The sequence below is a fragment of the Oculina patagonica genome, chromosome 12 (genome assembly GCF_052425735.1).
Source record: "Oculina patagonica isolate OP01 chromosome 12, crgOcupat, whole genome shotgun sequence".
Lineage (NCBI taxonomy): Eukaryota > Metazoa > Cnidaria > Anthozoa > Scleractinia > Oculinidae > Oculina > Oculina patagonica.
This window is the reverse complement of record NC_135769.1, coordinates 6,518,203-6,539,561: the sequence shown is the minus strand read 5'-3', so window position 1 is coordinate 6,539,561 and position 21,359 is coordinate 6,518,203. Positions and strand designations below refer to the sequence as shown.

At 39.3% G+C, this 21,359-nt stretch overlaps 1 protein-coding gene across 1 annotated transcript in view; it reads right to left on the bottom strand.

Moving 5' to 3' along the window:
- Window positions 1-3,167: 3,167 nt before the first annotated feature.
- Window positions 3,168-21,359, bottom strand: part of LOC144631690 (uncharacterized) — a 52,211-nt gene continuing 34,019 nt past the window's right edge. The window contains exons 28-38 of the mRNA XM_078490189.1: window positions 20,798-20,939; window positions 19,971-20,147; window positions 18,314-18,490; window positions 15,850-16,026; window positions 15,060-15,236; window positions 13,895-14,065; window positions 12,816-13,004; window positions 12,165-12,335; window positions 10,601-10,891; window positions 4,024-4,333; window positions 3,168-3,464 (exon numbers count right to left, since the gene is read on the bottom strand). Of these exons, the coding sequence (XP_078346315.1) occupies window positions 4,032-4,333; window positions 10,601-10,891; window positions 12,165-12,335; window positions 12,816-13,004; window positions 13,895-14,065; window positions 15,060-15,236; window positions 15,850-16,026; window positions 18,314-18,490; window positions 19,971-20,147; window positions 20,798-20,939 (1,974 nt within the window). The 3' untranslated portion in view covers window positions 3,168-3,464; window positions 4,024-4,031. The remainder of the gene's footprint in view (window positions 3,465-4,023; window positions 4,334-10,600; window positions 10,892-12,164; window positions 12,336-12,815; window positions 13,005-13,894; window positions 14,066-15,059; window positions 15,237-15,849; window positions 16,027-18,313; window positions 18,491-19,970; window positions 20,148-20,797; window positions 20,940-21,359) is intronic.

Sequence of the window (21,359 nt, the reverse complement as noted above, 5' to 3'; positions counted from 1 at the left end):
AACAGCTGGCTTTAATGTTAATTTGACAATGAAGGAATGCTCCCGGTAATTTAGACGAGAAAAATGATTATTTTTCAGTTAAAATGATTCCAATAAAGTTTCCAAGAAAAGAGCTTAACAACCATAAATGCTGTGTAGACGTCATGCTTCACAGCTCGAGCTACCCTTCTGTGAGTGCATTCGATGGTGGGAGGAATCCGACTGGATCTACTCTGCAGTTAAGGTGGCTGACTACAGTTCTTAGCACAGTTATATTTCATGAAAACTGAATTAAGGCACCTTAAGTCGATTTATATTAGCGTTCGTCCAGACGTCGCTTCCCTTTCTGCTTGTCAGGAAGGAAATGAATGACGTCTACATGCAAGCTATTTTTCAATGGAGGCAATCAATCGTGGAATATGGATCCATCTACTTTGTCGTATGTAAATGAGTCTCCGTCAAGACGTCACAAGTTTCCTTCCTGCGTCTCAGCATAGTTGATAGACTAACTATGGTCTCAGGAAGCCGCAAGCTATTTGATTCAATGAGGGCAAACGATCTTGATAAGATCCAGTCGGATCTGTATACTTTGTTGTTTCACACTTAGAGATATGCTTTTTATTTGACAAGAGAAACAATTTGTTAAGCCTCGCCGGTCTATGTCGGAGTTTGGTACAGTGATTTACTAACTTTAATGTGCAAAAGTTTAATTGTCGAATTCTGAATGGTAAAATATATTTTAGTATTTTTACTGCGAAAATATCTATAAAAGTGGCGCACGCGTACGGGTTATTCTGGACAGGCTGGCAGGCAGTTTCAGCCTGTCTGTCTCTCTATCTACATGTCTGTCTGTCTGTCTGTCTGTCTGTCTATCTTTCTGTCTTTCTGTCTGTCTCTTTGTCTCAGTGTCTTTCTGTCTTTCTGTCTGTCTGCCCGTCTGTCTGTCTGTTTTATTCAGATCCCAGCCTCACGTGGAAAGAACTATTTCTTACTGTAGCTAACAAATATGCACCCATTAAGTCTGGACGAGTGCGTAATAAGAAGTCACCTTGGATAAATTCTGAAATTCGTAAACTGATTATAGAGAGGGATTGCCTTACGAAACAAGCTATAAAGACTAAGCAATCCAGATGACTGGATTAAGTTTAAGAAAGTCAAAAATAAGACAAATTGCATTATAAAGGAGACTAAAGCTAATTATTATAAAACCAATATTGACTCAAACTCTGGCAACCCTCGTGCAACCTGGAATACATTAAATGAATTAATGGGTCGTAATGCCAAAAGCAGCGGTATTAATAGCATTAAGATTGATAATGTTGCAGTCACTGACTCTCAACAAATTTGTAAACTAATGAACTCTCATTTCATTTCTGTTGGAACTAAGCTTGCTTCATCGTTGCCCAACTCTGATTATAGCTTTGTTGACTATCTAAAGTAAAGGTTAGTTGACTGCGATTTTAAATAAAGTCCATTGCAGCTAAGTGCGTTTTCGACCTAATAAACAAATTAGATGTTGCCAAGGCAACTGGATTAGATGGTATAACAAGTAAATTATTAAAGGAAGCTGCTCCTGTAATATCGCATTCTTTATGCTTAATTTTCAATGCTTCTATAACAAGTGGTATCTTCCCTGATCAGTGGAAGTATGTTTAAGTCTCCCCAATACATAAGAAAGATAACACTGATGATCTCAATAATTATAGACCTATATCGGCCATTTCTGTTATTGCTAAGCTTTTTGAAAGAATCATCTATAATCAGCTATACGACTACCTTAAGGTTAATTCCCTTTTATTAAATTGCCAGTCTAGGTTTCGTTCCCCGTATTCTACTCTTACTTTGTTATAAGATGCTACTAATGAATAGTTCTTCAATATTGACAATGGTCTCCTAAACTCTGTGTTTTTCTTGATTTAGCCAAGGCATTTGACACGGTTGACCACAGCATTTTGCTTGCTAAATTAGAGATGTATGGTATTTCTGGAACAGCACATCAATGGTTTCATTCATATCTCTCTAATCGCAAGCAAAAATGCTACTTAAATGGCTGTCTCTCAGAGTTCTCAGATATCCCTTGTGGTGTTCCTCAAGGATCTATTCTCGGCCATCTGTTATTTTAATATATATCAATGATTTACCCAATTGTTAAATTTCTCAGCCCCAAGAATGTTTGCAGATGACACTAATTTAACCATTTCTGGTAAAAATTATTTTGAATTGCAGAATGGTAAAAATCATGGCCTGGAAAATATTAGACAGTGGCTCTTAACAAACAAACTGAGTTTAAACACCACTAAAACAAAATTTTTCATTATTGGCTCTAATTACAATATTGCCAACCTTGGCTATTCTCCTGAGATCAGGTTAGGTGATATAAGTATAAAACGTGTCTACTCTGCTAAATCTCTTGGTGTTTATATTGAACATCGTTTATCATGGTCCACTCATATTAATCATGTGGCAAAAAGGTCTCATCTGCAATCGGGGGCTTCAGACAAATAAGGCGATGATATTCTTATAACTATCTTCTTATTGATAGTTTGTCCCACTTTAATATTTATGTGTTATTATACTCTAGTTAAATTTTTAAACCTTACTCCGCTTTCATGAAAACCAATTGTAAATTGATGGAATTCCGAGTTTAAATAAAGTGTCACTCACTCACTCACTCTGTCTGTCTGTCTGTCTGTCTGTCTGTCTGTCTGCCTGACTGTCTGCCAGTCCGTCCGTCCGTCTGTCTGTGATTGCAGCGCTTGCGGTCGGCTACCACGGTGTAGTTTTTCAGTTGTTTACATTTGTTGATTGTCACTGATAATTTGTTTGGTTTTGCAAGACGCAGTTAAAAAATGTTCTATACATTCAATTAGTTTGTGCGGTGGATTGATTAACATTGTTTTCCAATGAACAAATTAAGGTCGCTGTGACGTCAAAATTCATTGCCATGGTAACGTCAACAGTGGTCAAAGATAATAACCCTATTTTGACCTATATTGCCTATTACCTTGAACACTACTCGATGAATGTTATTATTTCTGATTCTTTTTTGTCTAACCGACAACACAAACCTTGTTACAAACTTTATAACATAAAGGGCAAAAGATACCAAACTGTGTTAAGATTTACGCCTGAGATAGAATAAGGTCAAAACAGACAAGTGACATATCAAAAAGACAAGAACGAGCAAGGATTTTAAATGCTCTTTTATTTACCCTTCAAATCGATACAGTATTCCAAGTCAAGAAAACGCCTATATTTCTTATGGCGGTATGTTAAACCTCACCCGATATTTTACGTAAACGACAATTGCCCAATCTATACTTGAGATAAATATCTTGATCATTTAACTTTTTTTCCCCTTAAGTCTCAGAATAGATATCGCTTCAATTTGCCTTTTTGTTTTGAACTTCTATTATCCCCTTAAGTTTTTTTTTTTCTTTGAGTCGTTTGCGGTGTCCATTATCCGGTTCCAGTTGCAAATCATTCTTTAAAGAAAAAAATAATAAGAAGACGTTAAGTTTACATAATATGCGACTCATTTTTTTGGAATTACTTAGATAACTTAACCTTATCATAATGATAATGAGCCTTTTCCCTTTATCTCTGTGTCAAACTGCAAGTTAGGTAAGGTACACAACAAAAAGTACACTTACAAGAAAAAAACATAAAACTAGCTGTTACTGTATACATGTATATCTCGGGGTTATTTTAGTGAGACAAGTGTTTGTACACAGTGCAGTTCTTGATGTGCCAAGGCAACCGAATTTTGACGTGCATGTTTACTAAGCTTGAATTATCATTCCTCATTCCTTGTGTAATAAAATTTTTCAAGTTTTCTTCACTAGCATTACACTTTTTATCATCCTATAACATGTGCTAGACTAATTCAAATTTTTAAAGTTAATAAATTTTAACAAAAATGTTATCCTATAACTCTTTATCCTTATGGAAGGTCTTTAACCAAGAAATATCCATGCCTTGAAATTGACACACGATCCAAGCTTTTACAGGAAAATAATATATTAACTAAATTTCCATAGTTACCTTCACCACTATTCAAAACGGTAAACAAACATGTCGCCGTTGGTCTCTCTGCCAGATCCATTGCCACTCTTGCCTACAAAGCATTTCGAAGACTCGCCCCAGTAGTCATAGGTGTTTTCAGCGTCGTCACCTGACCAGCAATTCTTGTCGTCAGCACCAAACACCTTGTAGCCAAAAGTCTCAGCTTTAGCTCTGCAGTACTCAAAAATATTGTCGTTTCCTTGTATTTCACCAACGTTTTTGTCGAAGGAGTCCGGCAGAGCCATATCCGAGGCTTTATTGAGGTAGCAGCCTTTCTGTTGCCATGTGCCTATGGTAAAACAATGTGCATTTAAGTTATAATTAACTCTGTGTTAGTTGTATATCAACTTTATTGGTCTCGGTATTATTAAGTACATATATGATAAATAAATAGTATTATATAAATGAGGACCAAATGGGATTGCGCGAACGGAAAAAAGCATCCAGTTTGTGGGCGCAGCCCCAAAATCTAGTTAAAAAAAGTGATAACAAATCTAAAATTTAATAAAAATACAAGTTCTGGTAATAGTTGGTAATACACTGCAATGCTGTAATTTAATGTGTCGATTAATGCAATAGCTAACAGGGTCTCTTTTTGCTAGCTTGTTTATCGGTTTTGTTTCCTTGTTTGTTTGAGTGTTTGTTGGTGTTTAAATTATTACCGATACCGACTAATATATATTTAGCGTAAACATGGTAAAGTGGTAAGTCATCAAAGTGTGGTGTAATTTAATAAGGTAAACAGAGTTATCTTCGGTTTCTTAAAAGACTGTTTGGCTGCGTCAGCGGGAAAGAGAACCATTTAGCTGAATATCTACCGTAAGTTGCCAAGATTAAATATAAACCGTCGTTAGGGTAGCGAATTTGGAAAAGCTGAAGCTTCTAACGTTAGCTCTCGTCGGACCAATCCGACAAAAGGCTATAAACGCTGGAAATGTCAGCTTTTCGAAATTTGCTACAGAGGTTTATTTACCTTTGTTAACTTCAAGTTGACAATACAATAAGACTCGGTTTGATTTCCTCTGCCCAGATCAATTATCATTATAAGTGTCAGCATAAAGATGACCTCGGGATTAGGTTAAGAACCAAGTCCTGCCTAGAAGGGGACAGGCGGGAATGCGTGGAAGGGGTAAGGGTGGGGAATAGTAAAAGGTAAAGTCTATGTCCAAGCCAAGTAGCCCGGAGCTTATCCCGGTTTCCGTAGCATTTAGCGACTAGGAATATTGCTACTGTTGCACTATGTAATTATCACTTTCACATTCATTTGCACCTAAGAATGTATTAATAATTATATGCACTAGCACCTTTATTGCACTGTCACGCACGTATCCTAGTAGTATGTATTTATCCATTCTTCACATATAATAAATTCAGTTTCGTACATGTTACTGAACAAACAACATGGTGGCAGCGGTGAAAGTTCTCTAATCTAACGGATCTAGCGGGTCTAGTGTTTTTAGGATACAGCGATATGGCTTTCAATACACCGTTTCCTGCATTCAAGACAACAGGCGATGACAAACGCGATTTGGAAACGTATATAGAGGACTTAACAGATTACTGCATAATGCATTCGTGGTTCGATCCGTCGAAAGAATCTGACGCAGAGAAGTGGTTGAAGCCCGACAAAGCAATGGCTTGCCTCCGCGCATCATTATCCCCGGCAGCAAGAACAGTGTATAAATATAGCTTGGGCCTTAGCGAAGCCGATCTAAAGAAACCTCATTGTGTTATTGCCGCCCTTAAAGTATATTATGGTGCTAGCATTGGAGTGTCAGGCGAACGACAAAAGTTTCTTCGCTTGCTACAAAACGAAAACGAATCAATCGCCTCCTGGGAGACGCGAATACGTAACCAAGCAGCACAGTGTAAATACGAAGACTTCGCTGATGAGCTAATGAGGGACAAATTTATCGCCGGTTTAACGTCTGATGCTCTTCGAGTGAAACTTATCGGGACTGGGACACAAACACAAAGACACCGAACAAACAAAGGTTGCGTTAAGAGAAGTTGTCGAAGTTGCCAAAACGTTCGAAGCGACTATGGTTGCGAATCAGCTCATAAAAACTGCCCGGGACACACAGCAGGAACAAGTAAACACACAACAGGAACAAGTAAATTTTACAAGCAAATTGACATCTGTAAATCCGAGGCAAGAGCAGCAATTTTCACCGTGTTTCTGGTGTGGAGGCAAGCATCAACAGCCCCGTCAAAGGCACTGCCCAGCCTTTGGCAAAATATGTGGTAAGTGTGGAATAGCTGGCCATTTCGCACGTGCCTGTAAAGGTGGATCAAGACGTCGACAAGGGCGACAGCAGCAATCGAATTTTGTCGATGATGACAACGGAGAAGAAGCGTTTGTGGCGGATTGCGAGACACCCCCACAGCTTGCAAGGAAATATTTTGCTCACCTTCACCTCATACAAGGTGGGAAAACAAAAGTTGTGAAAGCACAGATCGACTCGGCATCCACGTGCAACACTAGACCTAGCAGTCTACTAAGCCAGTTGTTTCCTGACGTAAAGATTTCGCGGACCAAAAGCAAGATTAACACATATGGAACTGAACCCATTCGTCCTGAAGGCCAAGTAACGCTGTGTTGTGACAGAAGGGGCAAGATTCACACCATTGATTTTCTTGTGGTAAACGTGCCTAATCAGAAACCCCTACTACTCAGCGGAAAAGACGCGCAAGCCCTGGATTACTTGAAGGTGTACGCTGATGAAATAAACGCAGTCGAAGAAGAGATTCCGCGCAATACGCCGCCACTTCCACCATTGGGAAAACTGACAAAGGAAGACGTGTTACACAACTACTCAAACGTATTTAGGCCAGGTCGCGGAAATCCACTTGGAACCCCTCTGCACATCGATCTTGATCCTAATGTTACTCCAGTACACGCCTCAACGCGTCGAGTTCCCGTGGCTAACTTGGACAGAGTAAATGACGAGTTAAAGAGACTTTGTGATGAAGGCATCATAAAGCCGGTCACACAGCCTACAGACTGGCTCTCAAACATTCTGGTGAGAGAGAAACCGAACGGCAAACTTCGCATATGCATTGATCCTAGTCAAACGATAAACAAGGCCATCAGAAGACCCAAGTTCACAATTCCGACTATTGAAGAAAAGCTTCCACAATTGACTAAGGCCAAAGTGTTTACCATTGTCGATGTATCCGAAGCTTTTCACACCATTGTGATGGATGAAGAGTCTTCTCTACTCACTACGTTCCAGGGACCAAACGGTCGCTACTGCTACACTCGCATGCCATTTGGGATCGCCTCAGGACCGGAGGAATACCAACGGCGCCAACATGAATTCTTAGACGGTTTACACGGGGTAATAAACATTGCCGATGAAATCTCTGTGTTTGGATGCGAAAATTCAAAAGAGGAAGCTGACATCGATCACGACAAAAATCTCACGAGCCTGTTAGAAAAGTGCAGCAGCCATGACCTGCGACTCTCGGCGAAAAAATTGCAGTTTAAATCTCCCTCTGTCACCTTCATGGGGCACAAGCTTACCGACAAAGGCGTAGAGCCCGATCCAGCCAAAGTAGCTGCAATCACAGAGATGCCAACGCCCACTGACAAATCTGGGGTGCAGCGTTTTCTCGGCATGTGCCAATACTTAAGCAAGTTCTGCCATAATTTGTCAGAAACAGTTCTTCCATTGAGGGACTTGACCAAGGAGGATGTTTCATTCCTATGGTCAAACAATCATGAAAATGCATTTAACTCGGCAAAGAACCTCATTGCTTCAGCAACTGTATTACGCTACTACGACGCAAACCTTCCCGTCACGCTACAAGTGGATGCATCTGAAGATGCGATCGGTGGCGTATTGCTGAAAAATGATCAACCTGTTTGCTTTACATCACATACCCTCAACAGTACGGAGAAGAACTATGCTCAAATTGAGAAAGAGTGCCTTGCAATCGTCTCTTGCATGAATAAGTGGCACCAGTACTTATACGGGAAACGCGACATAACGGTACATACAGATCACCAGCCGCTCGAGACGATTTTCAAGAAGCCTCTTAGCAAAGCTCCTCGCAGACTGCAAAGAATGATGCTGAAGTTACAGAGATATCAGTTCACTGTCCGATACAAGAAAGGAAAGGATCTTTACATTGCAAACACTTTGTCTCGCGCACCTGTCACTGATCAGCCCATCTCCACTGACAAGCAAGAATGCGAAGTGTTCCGTCTGGAAATGGCTGAGATGCAATTTGAACCAAATCAAGTTACACCCGACACGCTGCAACGAATAAGACGAGAAACTGGCAAAGACCCAGTGCTAGCAGCTCTACATACGGTGATAATGAATGGGTGGCCTTCAGAAAGAAAGCAACTAAGGCTGTATTGGAACTTCAGAGATGAAATTTCAGTTTATGATGGTGTACTCTACAGGTCTCAACAAGTAATTGTCCCAGCCCCTCTACGAGACGAGATGTTACAGAAATTACACAAAGCGCACCAGGGAGCCGACAGCAGCATAAGACGAGCACGCGAGTCTCTGTTCTGGCCAGGAATGCAAGCCGCAATCAGGGAGAAATGCTTATCATGTGGACTTTGTGCCCAGTACCTAAGCGAGCGACCGCGAGAACCAATGCAATCCCATGAGATACCCACCAGACCGTGGTCCAAAATAAGTGCCGACCTATTTCAGCTGGACGGAAACAACTACCTCGTTATGGTCGACCATTACAGCGACTTCTTTGAACTAGACCCCCTCGGCAGGAACACATCAGCCAACACAGTTATCCGAGCCATGAAAAGGCAATTTGCTCGACATGGAATTCCAGACGAGTGCATAACCGATAACGGCCCGCAGTTTGAAAGCCATGAATACTCACGTTTTGCTCGAGAATACGGATTCATTACACGCAAATCATCACCATACCACAGCCGAGGGAACGGAAAGGCGGAGTCCGCAGTCAAGATTGCAAAGAACATTCTTAAAAAGTCTCGCCACGAGGACCCCTACCTGGCCCTTTTAGCATACCGAAACACACCACAGCAAGGATACAATTATTCACCAGCACAACGCCTCATGTCTAGAAGACTACACGACATAATCCCCACAGCTCCGCATCAACTTATTCCACAGACAGTGTCCCCAAGCGTAGTACAAGAAAACATTAGGGAAAGAAGACGGAGGCCAAAGTACGACAAGAGGGCATCGGCACCGCTTACCGAATTCTCAAAAAGAGAAAAAGTGTACGTGAAACCTAGGCCTACAAACAAACATCGACCCTGGATCTATGGGGAGGTAATTGGAAAACCTGCCCCAAGTTCCTGCATCGTGAGCACAGCTGTGGGACCACTAAGGCGAAACCACGCACAAATCAGGGAGGCAAAGGCAGAACCAGTCGACAACTATGATAGAGGATTGGACAGATTTGAAACTGCATCCGTACCGTCTGAAAGTGAACCAACAGAAGAACCTGATCACCCAATGGAACACGATTTTGCACCTCCACTTCCAATGGAACACGAACTTGCACCTCCACTTCGCCGTTCAACAAGAGAACGTAGACTCCCCGCAAGATTTAATAACTTTATAATGGAATGAACGCTCAAGCGAATTGAACTTTGACTATAAATTTGGACATTGCTTTCGATATTTAAAGACTCTCCTTGACTAACAACAGCTAAGACAAATAGTGTTTCAATTTTAATTGATGGAGCGTGTATGAACATTTCATAATTATTTTTCATCTTCCAAAAGGGGAAAGGTGTTGCAATATGTAATTATCACTTTCACATTCATTTGCACCTAGGGATGTATTAATAATTATATGCACTAGCACCTTTATTGCACTGTCACGCACGTATCCTAGTAGTATGTATTTATCCATTCTTCACATATAATAAATTCAGTTTCGTACATGTTACTGAACAAACAACACTACTCCCCCCTGGATGGGATGCTAGCCATTGTAGGGTTACCACCCAGCAGTAAAGTCGCCGGAACCCATTTATACACCTGGGTGGAAAGAGGCACTGTTAGAGTAAAATGTCTTGCCCAAGAACCAGCCGGCCAGGGCTCGAAACCGGGCCGTTCGACTCGGAGTCGAGCGCGCTAGGCCACTGCGCCTCCCGAGGATGGGGACTGAATAAGCAGAAATTAATACGGATTCCGCTGAGAGCTCGAGCAATGAGTGCAAAAATTAAGTACCAAAATTCTGCGGAAACATTTTGTATACTATTTAAAAGATCTTACTGAAATTCATTTGTCCCAGTGACCACGTAATAAAATTGTAAAGCATTCTCGAAAAAATTGAAGTCAAACCTCGTAAAAATGTTCAAAATGCGCGCCATTTTGTTTTGAACTAGCGTGAAACGTCCGTTTTTACTGAAATATAGATAATTTCAAATCCATTTTTCTCTCGCGGGGTCAGCTTGAGTGCTAAAGTTTTGGCAGGTTTTTGATAGCTGTACTTAAACTGTTATTATGCTATGAGGTCTCTTTGGTAACTTTATTTTTGCCTGTATTGCTCGAACGTTGGGCGGAAACCATCTTAAAAGTTTATCTAACGTAATTATTACCTGAAGCGTCCTTTTTATAAACAAACATCGTTTCACTCGCCGACAAGCCCATACTTTTGTCTCCCGATTTGGACTTTTTGCATTGTCCGGAAGCTCCATGTTTGTCGTATTTTCCGGTACCGGTCCAACATCTCTTGTCATCCATACCAAACACCTCGACACCTTCTTCTGCAGCTTTCGCTATGCAGTCCTCGTACTTGGTGGTTATGGGTGACCTGACTTTCAAGTTCTTAAAGACCACGTCAAGTGCACGATCGCTGTTTTTGAAACAACCAACTTGTTTCCATTCAGCTTTTGGTAAAAAAAAAAACAAAAATCTGATCAGTCACAGTAGTTGTTGACCTCGTTTGACAGGTTTATGATAAAGAGCTTTTTTTTAATAAAACAGTCAGATAACAACTTGTGTCTTTTTGAAGTCAAACTAACGACAGTTTTAAATTTATACTCCTCACGCGCGTTTTGAGCTTCTTTTTTCAGAAAAAATTGAATTGATAGTGAGAGCATAATATTCTCAAACCGTACAGGTAGGTAGGTAGGTAGGTAGGTAGGTAGGTAGGTAGGTAGGTAGGTAGGTAGGTAGGTAGGTAGGTAGGTAGGTAGGTAGGTAGGTAGGTAGGTAGGTGTACGTAGGTAGGTAGGTAGGTAGGTAGGTAGGTAGGTAGGTAGGTAGGTAGGTAGGTAGGTAGGTAGGTAGGTAGGTAGGTAGGTAGGTAGGTAGGTAGGTAGGTAGGTAGGTAGAAAGATAGGTAGGTGAGAAAGTGAGTGAGTTAGTTAGTTAGTTAGTTAGTTAGTTAGTTAGTTAGTTAGTTAGTTAGTTAGTTAGTTAGTTAGTTAGTTAGTTAGTTAGTTAGTTAGTTAGTAATGAATGAATGAATGAATGAATGAATGAATGAATAAATGAATGAATGAATGAATGAATGAATGAATGAATGAATGAATGAATGAGTGAATGAATGAATGAATGAATGAATGGATTGATGAATGAATGAATGAATAACAGTAACAGTAAATCTTTATTGTGCCTTACACTCCAAAGGGAGGTATTGGTCTAGTTACAATAAAGGTGTTATAGCAACTATGCTAACAAATTACTTAATAACAAACAATGAAATTACAATGCAAACGTTTACGATAATTATTGGACTATTAATTATACAACTATTTATTGATATAACTTTCAATTTAAAATTTCTTTTCTTTTTTGAAACATTAGGAAGATATATTTAGCTATGATTCTAGAGGTAGCATAATTATCTAGTTTAAGAAGGTACTTTATTTTTTCATGATCAGTTAAATCTACAAAGCGAGGATCAGTTTGTGACACGATTGAATGAAGCTCTTTTCTAATATCATTATACCCTTTGCAATACATTAAAAAATTTCGTACCCTCTTTTGTACCCTCATGAATGAATGAATGAATGAATGAATGAATGAATGAATGAATGAATGAATGAATGAATGAATGAATGAATGAATGAATGAATGAATGAATGAATGAATGAATGAATGAATGAATGAATGAATGAATGAATGGGAACACTAGAAATACCACAAAACACTTACGTCCGCAACTATTAGTGTTGCATTCCTTTGTCATTTCCTTATCTCCTTCACACTTTTTCCCACCGCCTGCTGGTTTAGGCTTGTTGCATTTTCGTACCCTCTTTTGTTCACCTCCTCCACATGTGACCGAACAATCGCTCCATGCACCCCATCTACCCCACTTGCCGTCCACTAAAAACAAGATTGCGGCCCAGTTAGCGGCCAAAATTTAGGAATCATACTAAAGTATATATTTCTCTCTACGTTTTGCATTTTCATGGACTATATTCAAAATAAATGAAGTTGACTTGAAGACGAAAACAAGAACTAAAGTACGTTTTGATGCTTGCATTTCTTATTTTTTTATTTTTTTTTCTCAGAGCGTGAGCGCGCAAAAAGCTGTGAATCCTAAAATTTGATTGGTTCTGGAAACAAGCGCAATTTTCGATCTTGTCCACAGAATTTACGGAGTCCAACCCAGTTATCCCAGTGCTGTTTTCAGCAACAGGCAAATTTGAGGAAGATTTAACAAACCACGTAAGGGAAATTACTGGTTGGTCTGTAGATGTGATAACTGTGCCCCGCCTCGAGCAGCATTCAAAACCTATGGTACAGTTTTTATTTTTTCCTATACATGGACCTCCCGGCTGGGAAATAACATAATATACTGACCTGGGCATTTCTTTTTTGGAGGTTTGCAACTTTTAGTTTCACTGTCCTTTCCAAGTCCAGAACAGTCCCTGCCGCCATTCTGTGGTTCTGGATTGTTGCACAACCTATCACGTGTCCTTTGGCCTTTTTTCTTTCCACAAGTTCTAGAACACGCGCCCCATTTTCCCCACAGTCCATAACCTCCGTCCACTGTTAAATATTTGAGAAAGCAAATGATCATACCATTGGTGAAAGGAAATAACAAGTGAAGGCTAAAATAATGAAGCAAATGCTAATAGGAGGCAGCATCGCCCAGTGGTTAGGGCTCTGGACTTGTATTCTGGAGGTCCTGAGTTCAGATCTTTCGCCCTACCACTAGATATTAATTGTGTTTGGTTGTCCCGACTTCACCTCCAAGCTTTGTAAAAAGCCAACTGGTCTGCCTCCTGCCAGTTCTTTTTATTAACAATATTTGTTTGTTTATTTATAGCGGCCCCATTTAGCATAGCAGTGCTAAATACTTTGACACTTAAGGTGGCTGATAACTTAAATTTACAACCTTTTCTTTGATGGGTCAGTACTCAAACAATTTATCAACTACTATTACAGAAATGGTATGAAAAAAATCCCTATCATTGGTCGATAAGTTATGATCATTTTCTTGACACAAGTGGTTACCATAGCAACAATATAACCTGTCAAAACACGCTTACTTTTAGCTTTCAGTGCTAATAACTTGAACATGAGCTCGGTGACCCCATTTTTTTTGTTGAGTTATGATCAGCACGTCACGATAAAACTTTTGGCAAAGTAAAGAGAAATTCTGCCAGAGCGGTCCAAAGCCACTTTAATATTTTGAAAACCGTTATCAGCCACCTTAAAGAAATTTACTTATTTATTTATTTATTTATTTATTTATTTATTTATTTATTTATCTATTTATTTAATTGTCTGTTTGTTTGTTTGTTCTATTTGTTTATTTATTTATGTTTTTATTTTTTTGGAACGAATTAAACCAGCCCTATTAGCGCTCAGTCCGCTTAGGTTTCTATATAACAATCCTGATTCGTCCCAACATTTCACTAAGTCAATGAAGTTACCTGGACAACCGTCCGTATTGCAGTCCTCTATATCTTCCGCTGGTCCCGAGCAATCCTCTCCACCATACTGCGGCACAGGATTGGTGCATTGTCGATAACGCCTGCGTCTTCCTCCTCCACATGTTAAAGAACATTCTGTCCACTCCTCCCATTCGGTGTAGCCTCCATCAACTAAATTAAGCAAAGACAAGAAATTAATGATAATAGACATTATCTATATAGATAGTACCAGAGCGGCGAGGCACATATCCTCTTCGTAAACGTTCGATGCCATTTCTGCAACATTTTAACCAATTTTGTTTTCTAATCTAAAAAATTGGATGTCGCCACCCGGGATCGAACCCGGAACCTTTGGCGTGCAAACATCTCTCCGGCACCACTACATAAGCACGTGGACCCACCAAACGGCCGGAAAAGTTCAATTATATAAGGTGCCTTTCTCAACTGTCACATCAATAATAGCTGACTTTTAGCTTATCCGTGTCCCTAAACGTGAGTCTAGCTTAAGTTTCACAAGAAGAGGAAATATAACCATTTATTATGCTTAAAAATCGATAGCGGTTCTGGATCTATTAAACGGAAAACGTGAGTGAATATCCTCGTGAAATTAAAGGTGCCCCCTAAAAAAAGGTTTTATATATCGTTCACAACTAATGCCAAAAAGAGCCTGCAGCAGATAATATGTCAAGTCCGTTTTTATACGTGTGAATTATTACCTTAAGATTACTATTGTTAGCGGCTACTATTTTTAGCGATTTTACCGAGTTGGGCTAAAATCGCTAAATTTAGTGCTCGCTAAAATTTGCCTCGGTGAAATTTAATACTCGTTAAATTTAAGTACCTCCCCTCCCACCCCAAAGGGAAACAAAATAAGCATAGTCGACTTGAAAAATTATTTTAAAAATAGATGCCGGTAACTTTGTTCTTTCTGGCAATGCAGATATTTCAATTCGAAGTGAGTTTGTTCTTTTACTGAACATTTATTTCCATCTAAGCTATGCGTTCATTAAGAACTGGTTTACACAATATCACTAACTTTTTAAATTTTTCCGGAAAATCGCTAAAAGAAATAGTCGCTAAATCTTCCTCTGAAAAAATCGCTAATTAGTAGTCGCTTAAAATAGTAACCTAAAGGTATTAGAAAACAATTGATAATACATCTCACTTGGACAGTCCTTATTGTTGCACTCTCTGCTTGAAGAACTTGGTCCCAATCTGTCGCAGTCCTCTCCTCCGGCACCTGGTGGTGGATTGGTACAAGTTCGCTGTCGCCATTGCTTTCCGCCTCCACACGATTTTGAACATTTGCCGTATTCTCCCCATGCAGAATATCCGCCATCCACTGTAAATGACGTAAAGATTTTATGCATTGAATTTTAAGCCTAAATATACAACAAAATTTTAACCCCGAAAGCTTTTTATCAATTTACCAGGACAGAAATTAATACTTGCATTAAAATTGTGTGCACATCCTATAATACAATACAAATAATGTACTGAGAGTCATTGTGGGTGTTACGTTATTCCTCGGACAAGCATGTCATCTTTGGCATATTCATTCACAAGGCAGAACTACCAGTGGAAGTGATTAATTTACTGAAAGCGTAAATCGCTCGCCCCATCAAGTCCGTATTTTTCTTTTTTTTTTAACTTAAAAATTTATCCCGGTAATAACGCTCATAAATCTGCATTTTAACGAGCACTGCAATGCGACTTTTAAAGGAAACACAATTGAAGGATATTTTTTGGATAATTTATGAGAGCCGTTAAAATGAAAGTCTTTATAATAATTTCAATAAAACAAATGAAAAAGGTAAAAGGTAAAATAGAAAGATAAAGAGGTATGAAAACAGTATCTAACTATGTTTAATTTACGATGTACATACCACATTGTCACCACTTTCATAATGAAGTGAGTGAAATTAATGCTATCAAATAAAATAAAATATTGTTACCAGGGCAACTGTTAGTGTTGCATTCAAGGTTTTGCTGCGGGGGTCCGAGTTCTGAGCAATCTTTTCCACCATGTTGTGGGGATGGGTTATTGCATGGTCTTCTGCGAGCCTTTTGTCCTCCTCCGCACGACACAGAACATTCGCTCCAGCTGGTCCAGTCTCCATAACCGCCATCGACTGAAATAATGTAATGGTTTGTAATGTAATGATTTTTTGTATAGCGTATTTTCCAAAGCTCGATTTGTTCTCAATTAGGGTCACGGGATGAGATCGGAAATCAGCATATCAAGCGCCTTTGGCAGCCGCTATCCGTACATGTATATGATCTCGTCCCACCACCCCACCCCAGGATACATGTTAATAGGACAGACTACAACACCGGGAACTTCGTGCCCTAGTCTTTACGATTAGTGTGTGTTCTTTAACGTCCCCCTGCTGACCATAACACTGAAGATGCAGCGGACACGGTGCCTATGGTGTCACACAGCGGTCAAACGCAAAAATGACGTCACCTCCGGTTTTCGGCGCCTCGAACTTTTCTGAGAATTTGTCTCGAAAGTGTGCAAACTTTTGTAGGAAATTGTTAAATAAAAATGGTACGGTGAAAGAACAGTTCAAGCTGGGACACTCAGTGTAGATAAATTATCAAATTTCCAATCCATAAGCGGCGTATAAACCTTAACTTTCCAGGGACGGCGTTAACTTTTGGCTTTAAAGCGAAAGTTTTCGGAAAATTTAAGACTTTGTATGGAGAAGTTTGGCGGGAATTGCACAGTAACTGCGCACGCGCGCTGCGTTTGACCGCTGTGTGCTATGGTGTACCGTCCTTATCCGATAGGACTAAAACATCTGACCATTTACAGATGTCATTGAATTGCAAAGGCGGCACGTTCTCCTCAGTTATTTTAAGACCCTGAGTGTTGGTCTTGTCTGGGAGTCGAACCCAAGAACTCCCCCCCCCCCGAAAAAAAAAACCCAAAAAAAAAAATATTAAACTCAACAAAATCTAATATATATCCAGAATTTGCTGATTCTGTCAGCACTGCACTGAACCCCCCCCCCCCCCCCCCCCCCCCCCGCGCGCTCTGTGGATGGTCATATTTTTAAGGGTTTCCCGAGGCAATCTCAAATGCTTTGTGAGAAAAAAACTGGTATTTTATCCTTTTCGGAATTCACTTAGTGTATCATCATTTGTTGTTGGGAAGGAAAATCTAACATTTTCGTTTTCCCAATGAATTAAAAAAGGTCAATGGTGTTCACTCAAGAACTGATACAGTAAAAACCCGCGTATAAGAACCTAGGGTTTTTCAAGTAAGACTAAACAGGTTCTTATATAAATGGTATTTAGTGTAAAATTAGGCTAACTAGGTTCTTAATTAGGTTCTTAACTTTATGATTGACACAAAATTTGTATACTGTTTATCCATATTATACTGGTACTAATGGAGTATGGAACTTAGTATTATACTAATGTACAGTGCTGGATAGCACCCATGTATAATGGAAACTGCTGGTTGCCAATCTGGAAGTTGCTTTTGTTCTACATGGATGCAGGTATGTTTTTGAATTAATGTACTGTGATTTCATAAGGTTCATCTGTTCATCATATTCAAGGAGGAAAAGTTTTATGTAACTATGCTGTAACTATAATGTGCACAGACTGTGTTATAAATATAATTTTGAGATTTTTTAATTCTATATTTTTGAGAAGATTATTTTTTTCTTTTTTGAAAATAAGAACCTGTTTTAGAATCTTAGCCTAAAATGGTTCTTATGTGAAGGGTGCTTAAAAAGGAAATTTTAGCCTAACAGGTTCTTAGATGTTAGGTTCTTATACGCGGGTTTTTACTGTAGTGTTAACGACCTTGCGCTTCTTTGTAGTATCGTGTACCATTATATTCATAGAATGAAGTATTGGCTTGCTGAGTAAAAAACAAATGAAAGGCTAAACTTGTACGCTAGAAAGCTTATTTTAATCAGAATATTAGCAGGTAAAAATTAGCAGCTCAATGCACTGATGTACACTGCACTGGACTTTCACGATAACAACACTGAATGGTTATTAAATGTCTTTAACTGCCGTAAAGGCTCCATTATTACTTTTTTCAAAAGCTTTTGAAGGAGGCGGAGGGCATATTAAAAAAAAAATGAACTTCCAGAAGGAGTTTATTTGCGACCGGGGGGCTTAAAATAGAGATATGGGAGTGTTAAGTATTCAACTTTTACCGTAATCAACTAGAAGATGATAAAGGGCAGTTAAAGCCGCTGTAGCAAATTTGACGTTTCAAGCGTTCACTCCAGCTAATGGCTAATAGTTGAAACGTCAGGTATGCAAATTATTTAGGTTGTTATCTTACTTTTATCACTTTCAAGCAGATAACTAGCTTTTAATAGTGTTTCACCTCACCTGCGAGTAAATCAACAATGTCACCTCTATATATCAAATTAATGTTTGAGACCGTACCTGGGCACTCCTGTGTGTTACATTCTCTAGATGAAGAACTTTCTCCCAGTTCACTGCAGTCTTTTCCGCCATATGCTGGTGGCGGATTGGTGCACGTCCGGTGTCGTGTTTCTTCCCCACCCCCACAGGATTTTGAACAATCGCCATATGCTCCCCATGTAGAGTAACCACCATCGACTGTAAGTTGAACAAAAAAGCTCATCATTTTAAACGATTTTAAAAGGCATCTAATGGCATTCCCTGAACTCCTCCGCCGCTTCTAAGGCATTCCTAGGCAGAATGATTTGAAACTAAGTTCAAGGGGTCGGTAATTTTATTAGCCTCTGACACAGCTCGCTCGTCATACATGGAGAAAATAATACATGGAGAAAATAATGCTAGCTCGTCATACATGGAGAAAATAATGTCACCGTAGGAAATTAATAATTTCCCGATAAAATCAAAACTTATTTTGAAAAGGGGATCCGATTGACTGAATTTGGGGAGAAATGTGAGACAAATAATTTGCAATCTTGAACATGGAAATTTAAAAGTTTAACTCGTTCTTCCCCTCTGGGAAAGGAGGAAGGGCCATTACACATTTGAAAGAAAGTGTACAATGACTTGTTGAAGGAGAAGCAACTGGAACTGCAACAAGTTCACCAAATTTGGTAAATTAAAGTACCAAACAATACCCGTTAATAGTAGAAACTCAGCCGTGTTCTATTGAAAATCCGCGAATCTGATTGGTTCCCCCACTGTTTTCTATTCGCCGATAGAAAACGATCGCGCGCTCGTTGCTCATTAAAAGATTATTTTTCTTCATTTTTGGCTTATAAGTACGTAAAAACAATTAGAATTATGTTTTCAAAAGGTCTCTTTTTTTTTTTCTTTTTTTTCCCCTTCTGGTTGAGAACAGCAGACACGTAAAGATTTTAAGATAAACGACAATTTTTTTAAGTTTCAAAGACATGTTTCGACAGAGCATCTGTCATCTTCAGTTGAATGGTTTGCAAAGCACAGTGAGTTGAATAATAAGTAGAAAGAAATGCTAATTAAGACAAGTAGTAACAACAGAACGTGAAAATGTGTGAATTAGAAAGATAATTTGAGATTTACATGGTGTAATTGCTGATTGAGGCATTAAGGTAGTTCCTTTTGAATATGGATAGCCTCCTTTATCTTAAGTTGAAAGCTGGTAGAGGCGTGATCTAAAATATGAAAGCAATCTATTGAACACAAGCTAAGGAGCGACAACGTTCAGAATTCTGAAGGTGTTTGAAAATGTAAAAAAAAAAAAAAAAAAAAAAAAAAAAAACCCCCAACACCCGGGCCGCTGGACGGGGGCAGGCCTTATCACTGGCTAAGTGCTCACGCACGCGTGTGGCAAAATGTCGGGTGGTTTCGCCGACATAACAGGCATTACAGCATGTGCGGGCTGTAAACAAACTTATTATTCAACTCACTGTGCTTTGTAAACCGTTCAACTGAAGATGACAGATGCTCTGTCTTTGAAACTTAAAAAAATTGTCGTTTTTCTAAAAAATTAGAATTATACGCTCATAGAAAACTCGGGCTCGTAGTCTAATTGTTAATTAGCCCTTATTGCGTAAAGTGAAACAACGCTCGATAATCCTTTTTATATTATAAGTTATGTTTCTAGTTAAGGGTTATTAACCTGGACATCCTCCATCGTTGCAATCTGCAAACTCGGTATCAGGTCCCAGTTGTGAACAGTCCTTCCCGCCAGGGCTAGGAGGAGGATTGGTGCAAGACCGGCTGCGGCTGTGACGACCATCTCCACAAGTTGCGGAACACTGAGACCAAGAGCTCCAATCTGAATAGCCTCCATCGTCTACAAGATCGAACAAAAATCACATTTGCATTTGAAAATAGTAATTTGAGTCCCTTTTCAGCCTCTGTGGAAGGAATCTCCTGCCTATTGGTTTCACTAATCACACATCAGATTACTTTTATTTCACCTCGGATTTATAAGAGTAGCCACAAGATAAGCCAATTTCTCCGAGAAAGAGAAAAAAAAATATAGTAGTGATAATAAAAATAAAATCATTCATAGCATATATTAAACTACTATTTACAGATGCAACATTAACATTTATGTCCAAAAGAGGTGTGGCGTATTTAGTTTTAAACTCATTAAAGGACGTTATCAACCTTATGACCTCTTTGAGTCTGTTCCACATTTTAGCAGATGTATATCTGAACGAACGAAGTAAATAAGTGGTTGTGTTATCGTATGGGCTGTGGCATTGCTTCTTTTTCTCTCCTTTGCTTTTAAAGATTATGCTGTAGACGATCAGAAGACAGAAGCAGAAAAATTGGGGAGAGAATAAAGAGTGGTTGGGGGAGGTAGTTTGACCTCAATATTGTCAGCTTTAGAAAAAGTCAAAGTAGTCCTCCTAGGTGAGGGGGGTGGGGGGGGGGACTTTGTTTTTTTTTTTTTTTCAACCCATTGCTTCCTGTTACTATTGCACAGTATCTTACTTGTCTTGCAGCCGTAGAACTCAGCCCTAAGAGCGATGTAAGTTTGCCATTCCTCTGGGATGATTCTCAAATACCGTGCCCTGATTGGAGGTTCTAGATCGTGACTTACAACGGCGTATCGGTCAGTGTTGGCCACAAATGTCTTGTGAAATAAAACAAAGAAAAACAAAGGAAATTAGTTGATTGGCTAAAAATCATTATGTCTTGTTTTAGTCGTTTCAATAAGTAGCGCCATCACTGAGAAAAGAGGGTGTAACCATACCCAATGATATGTATACTGTTTGTAGCTATTATAGTAATTACTTGCAATCCCGGGGGGGGGGGGGTACTCCCATATGTGGCCTATATAGGTATGTGGCGCCCGATAGGGTATGGTTTTTGAGGTTCTCGGTCCTTAAATAGGGTATCATTTTTGCTGCTTTTGGCAATATGTTCCCGGTGTAATCCTTAGATAGGGTACCTAAATTCTATTAGCTAAAATAAACGCCCAGCTAAACGAAAAAAAGGTTTCTTAAAACTGAATTTTCTGTTCAGGTATTAGTAAAGCGATTTTATAAAGATT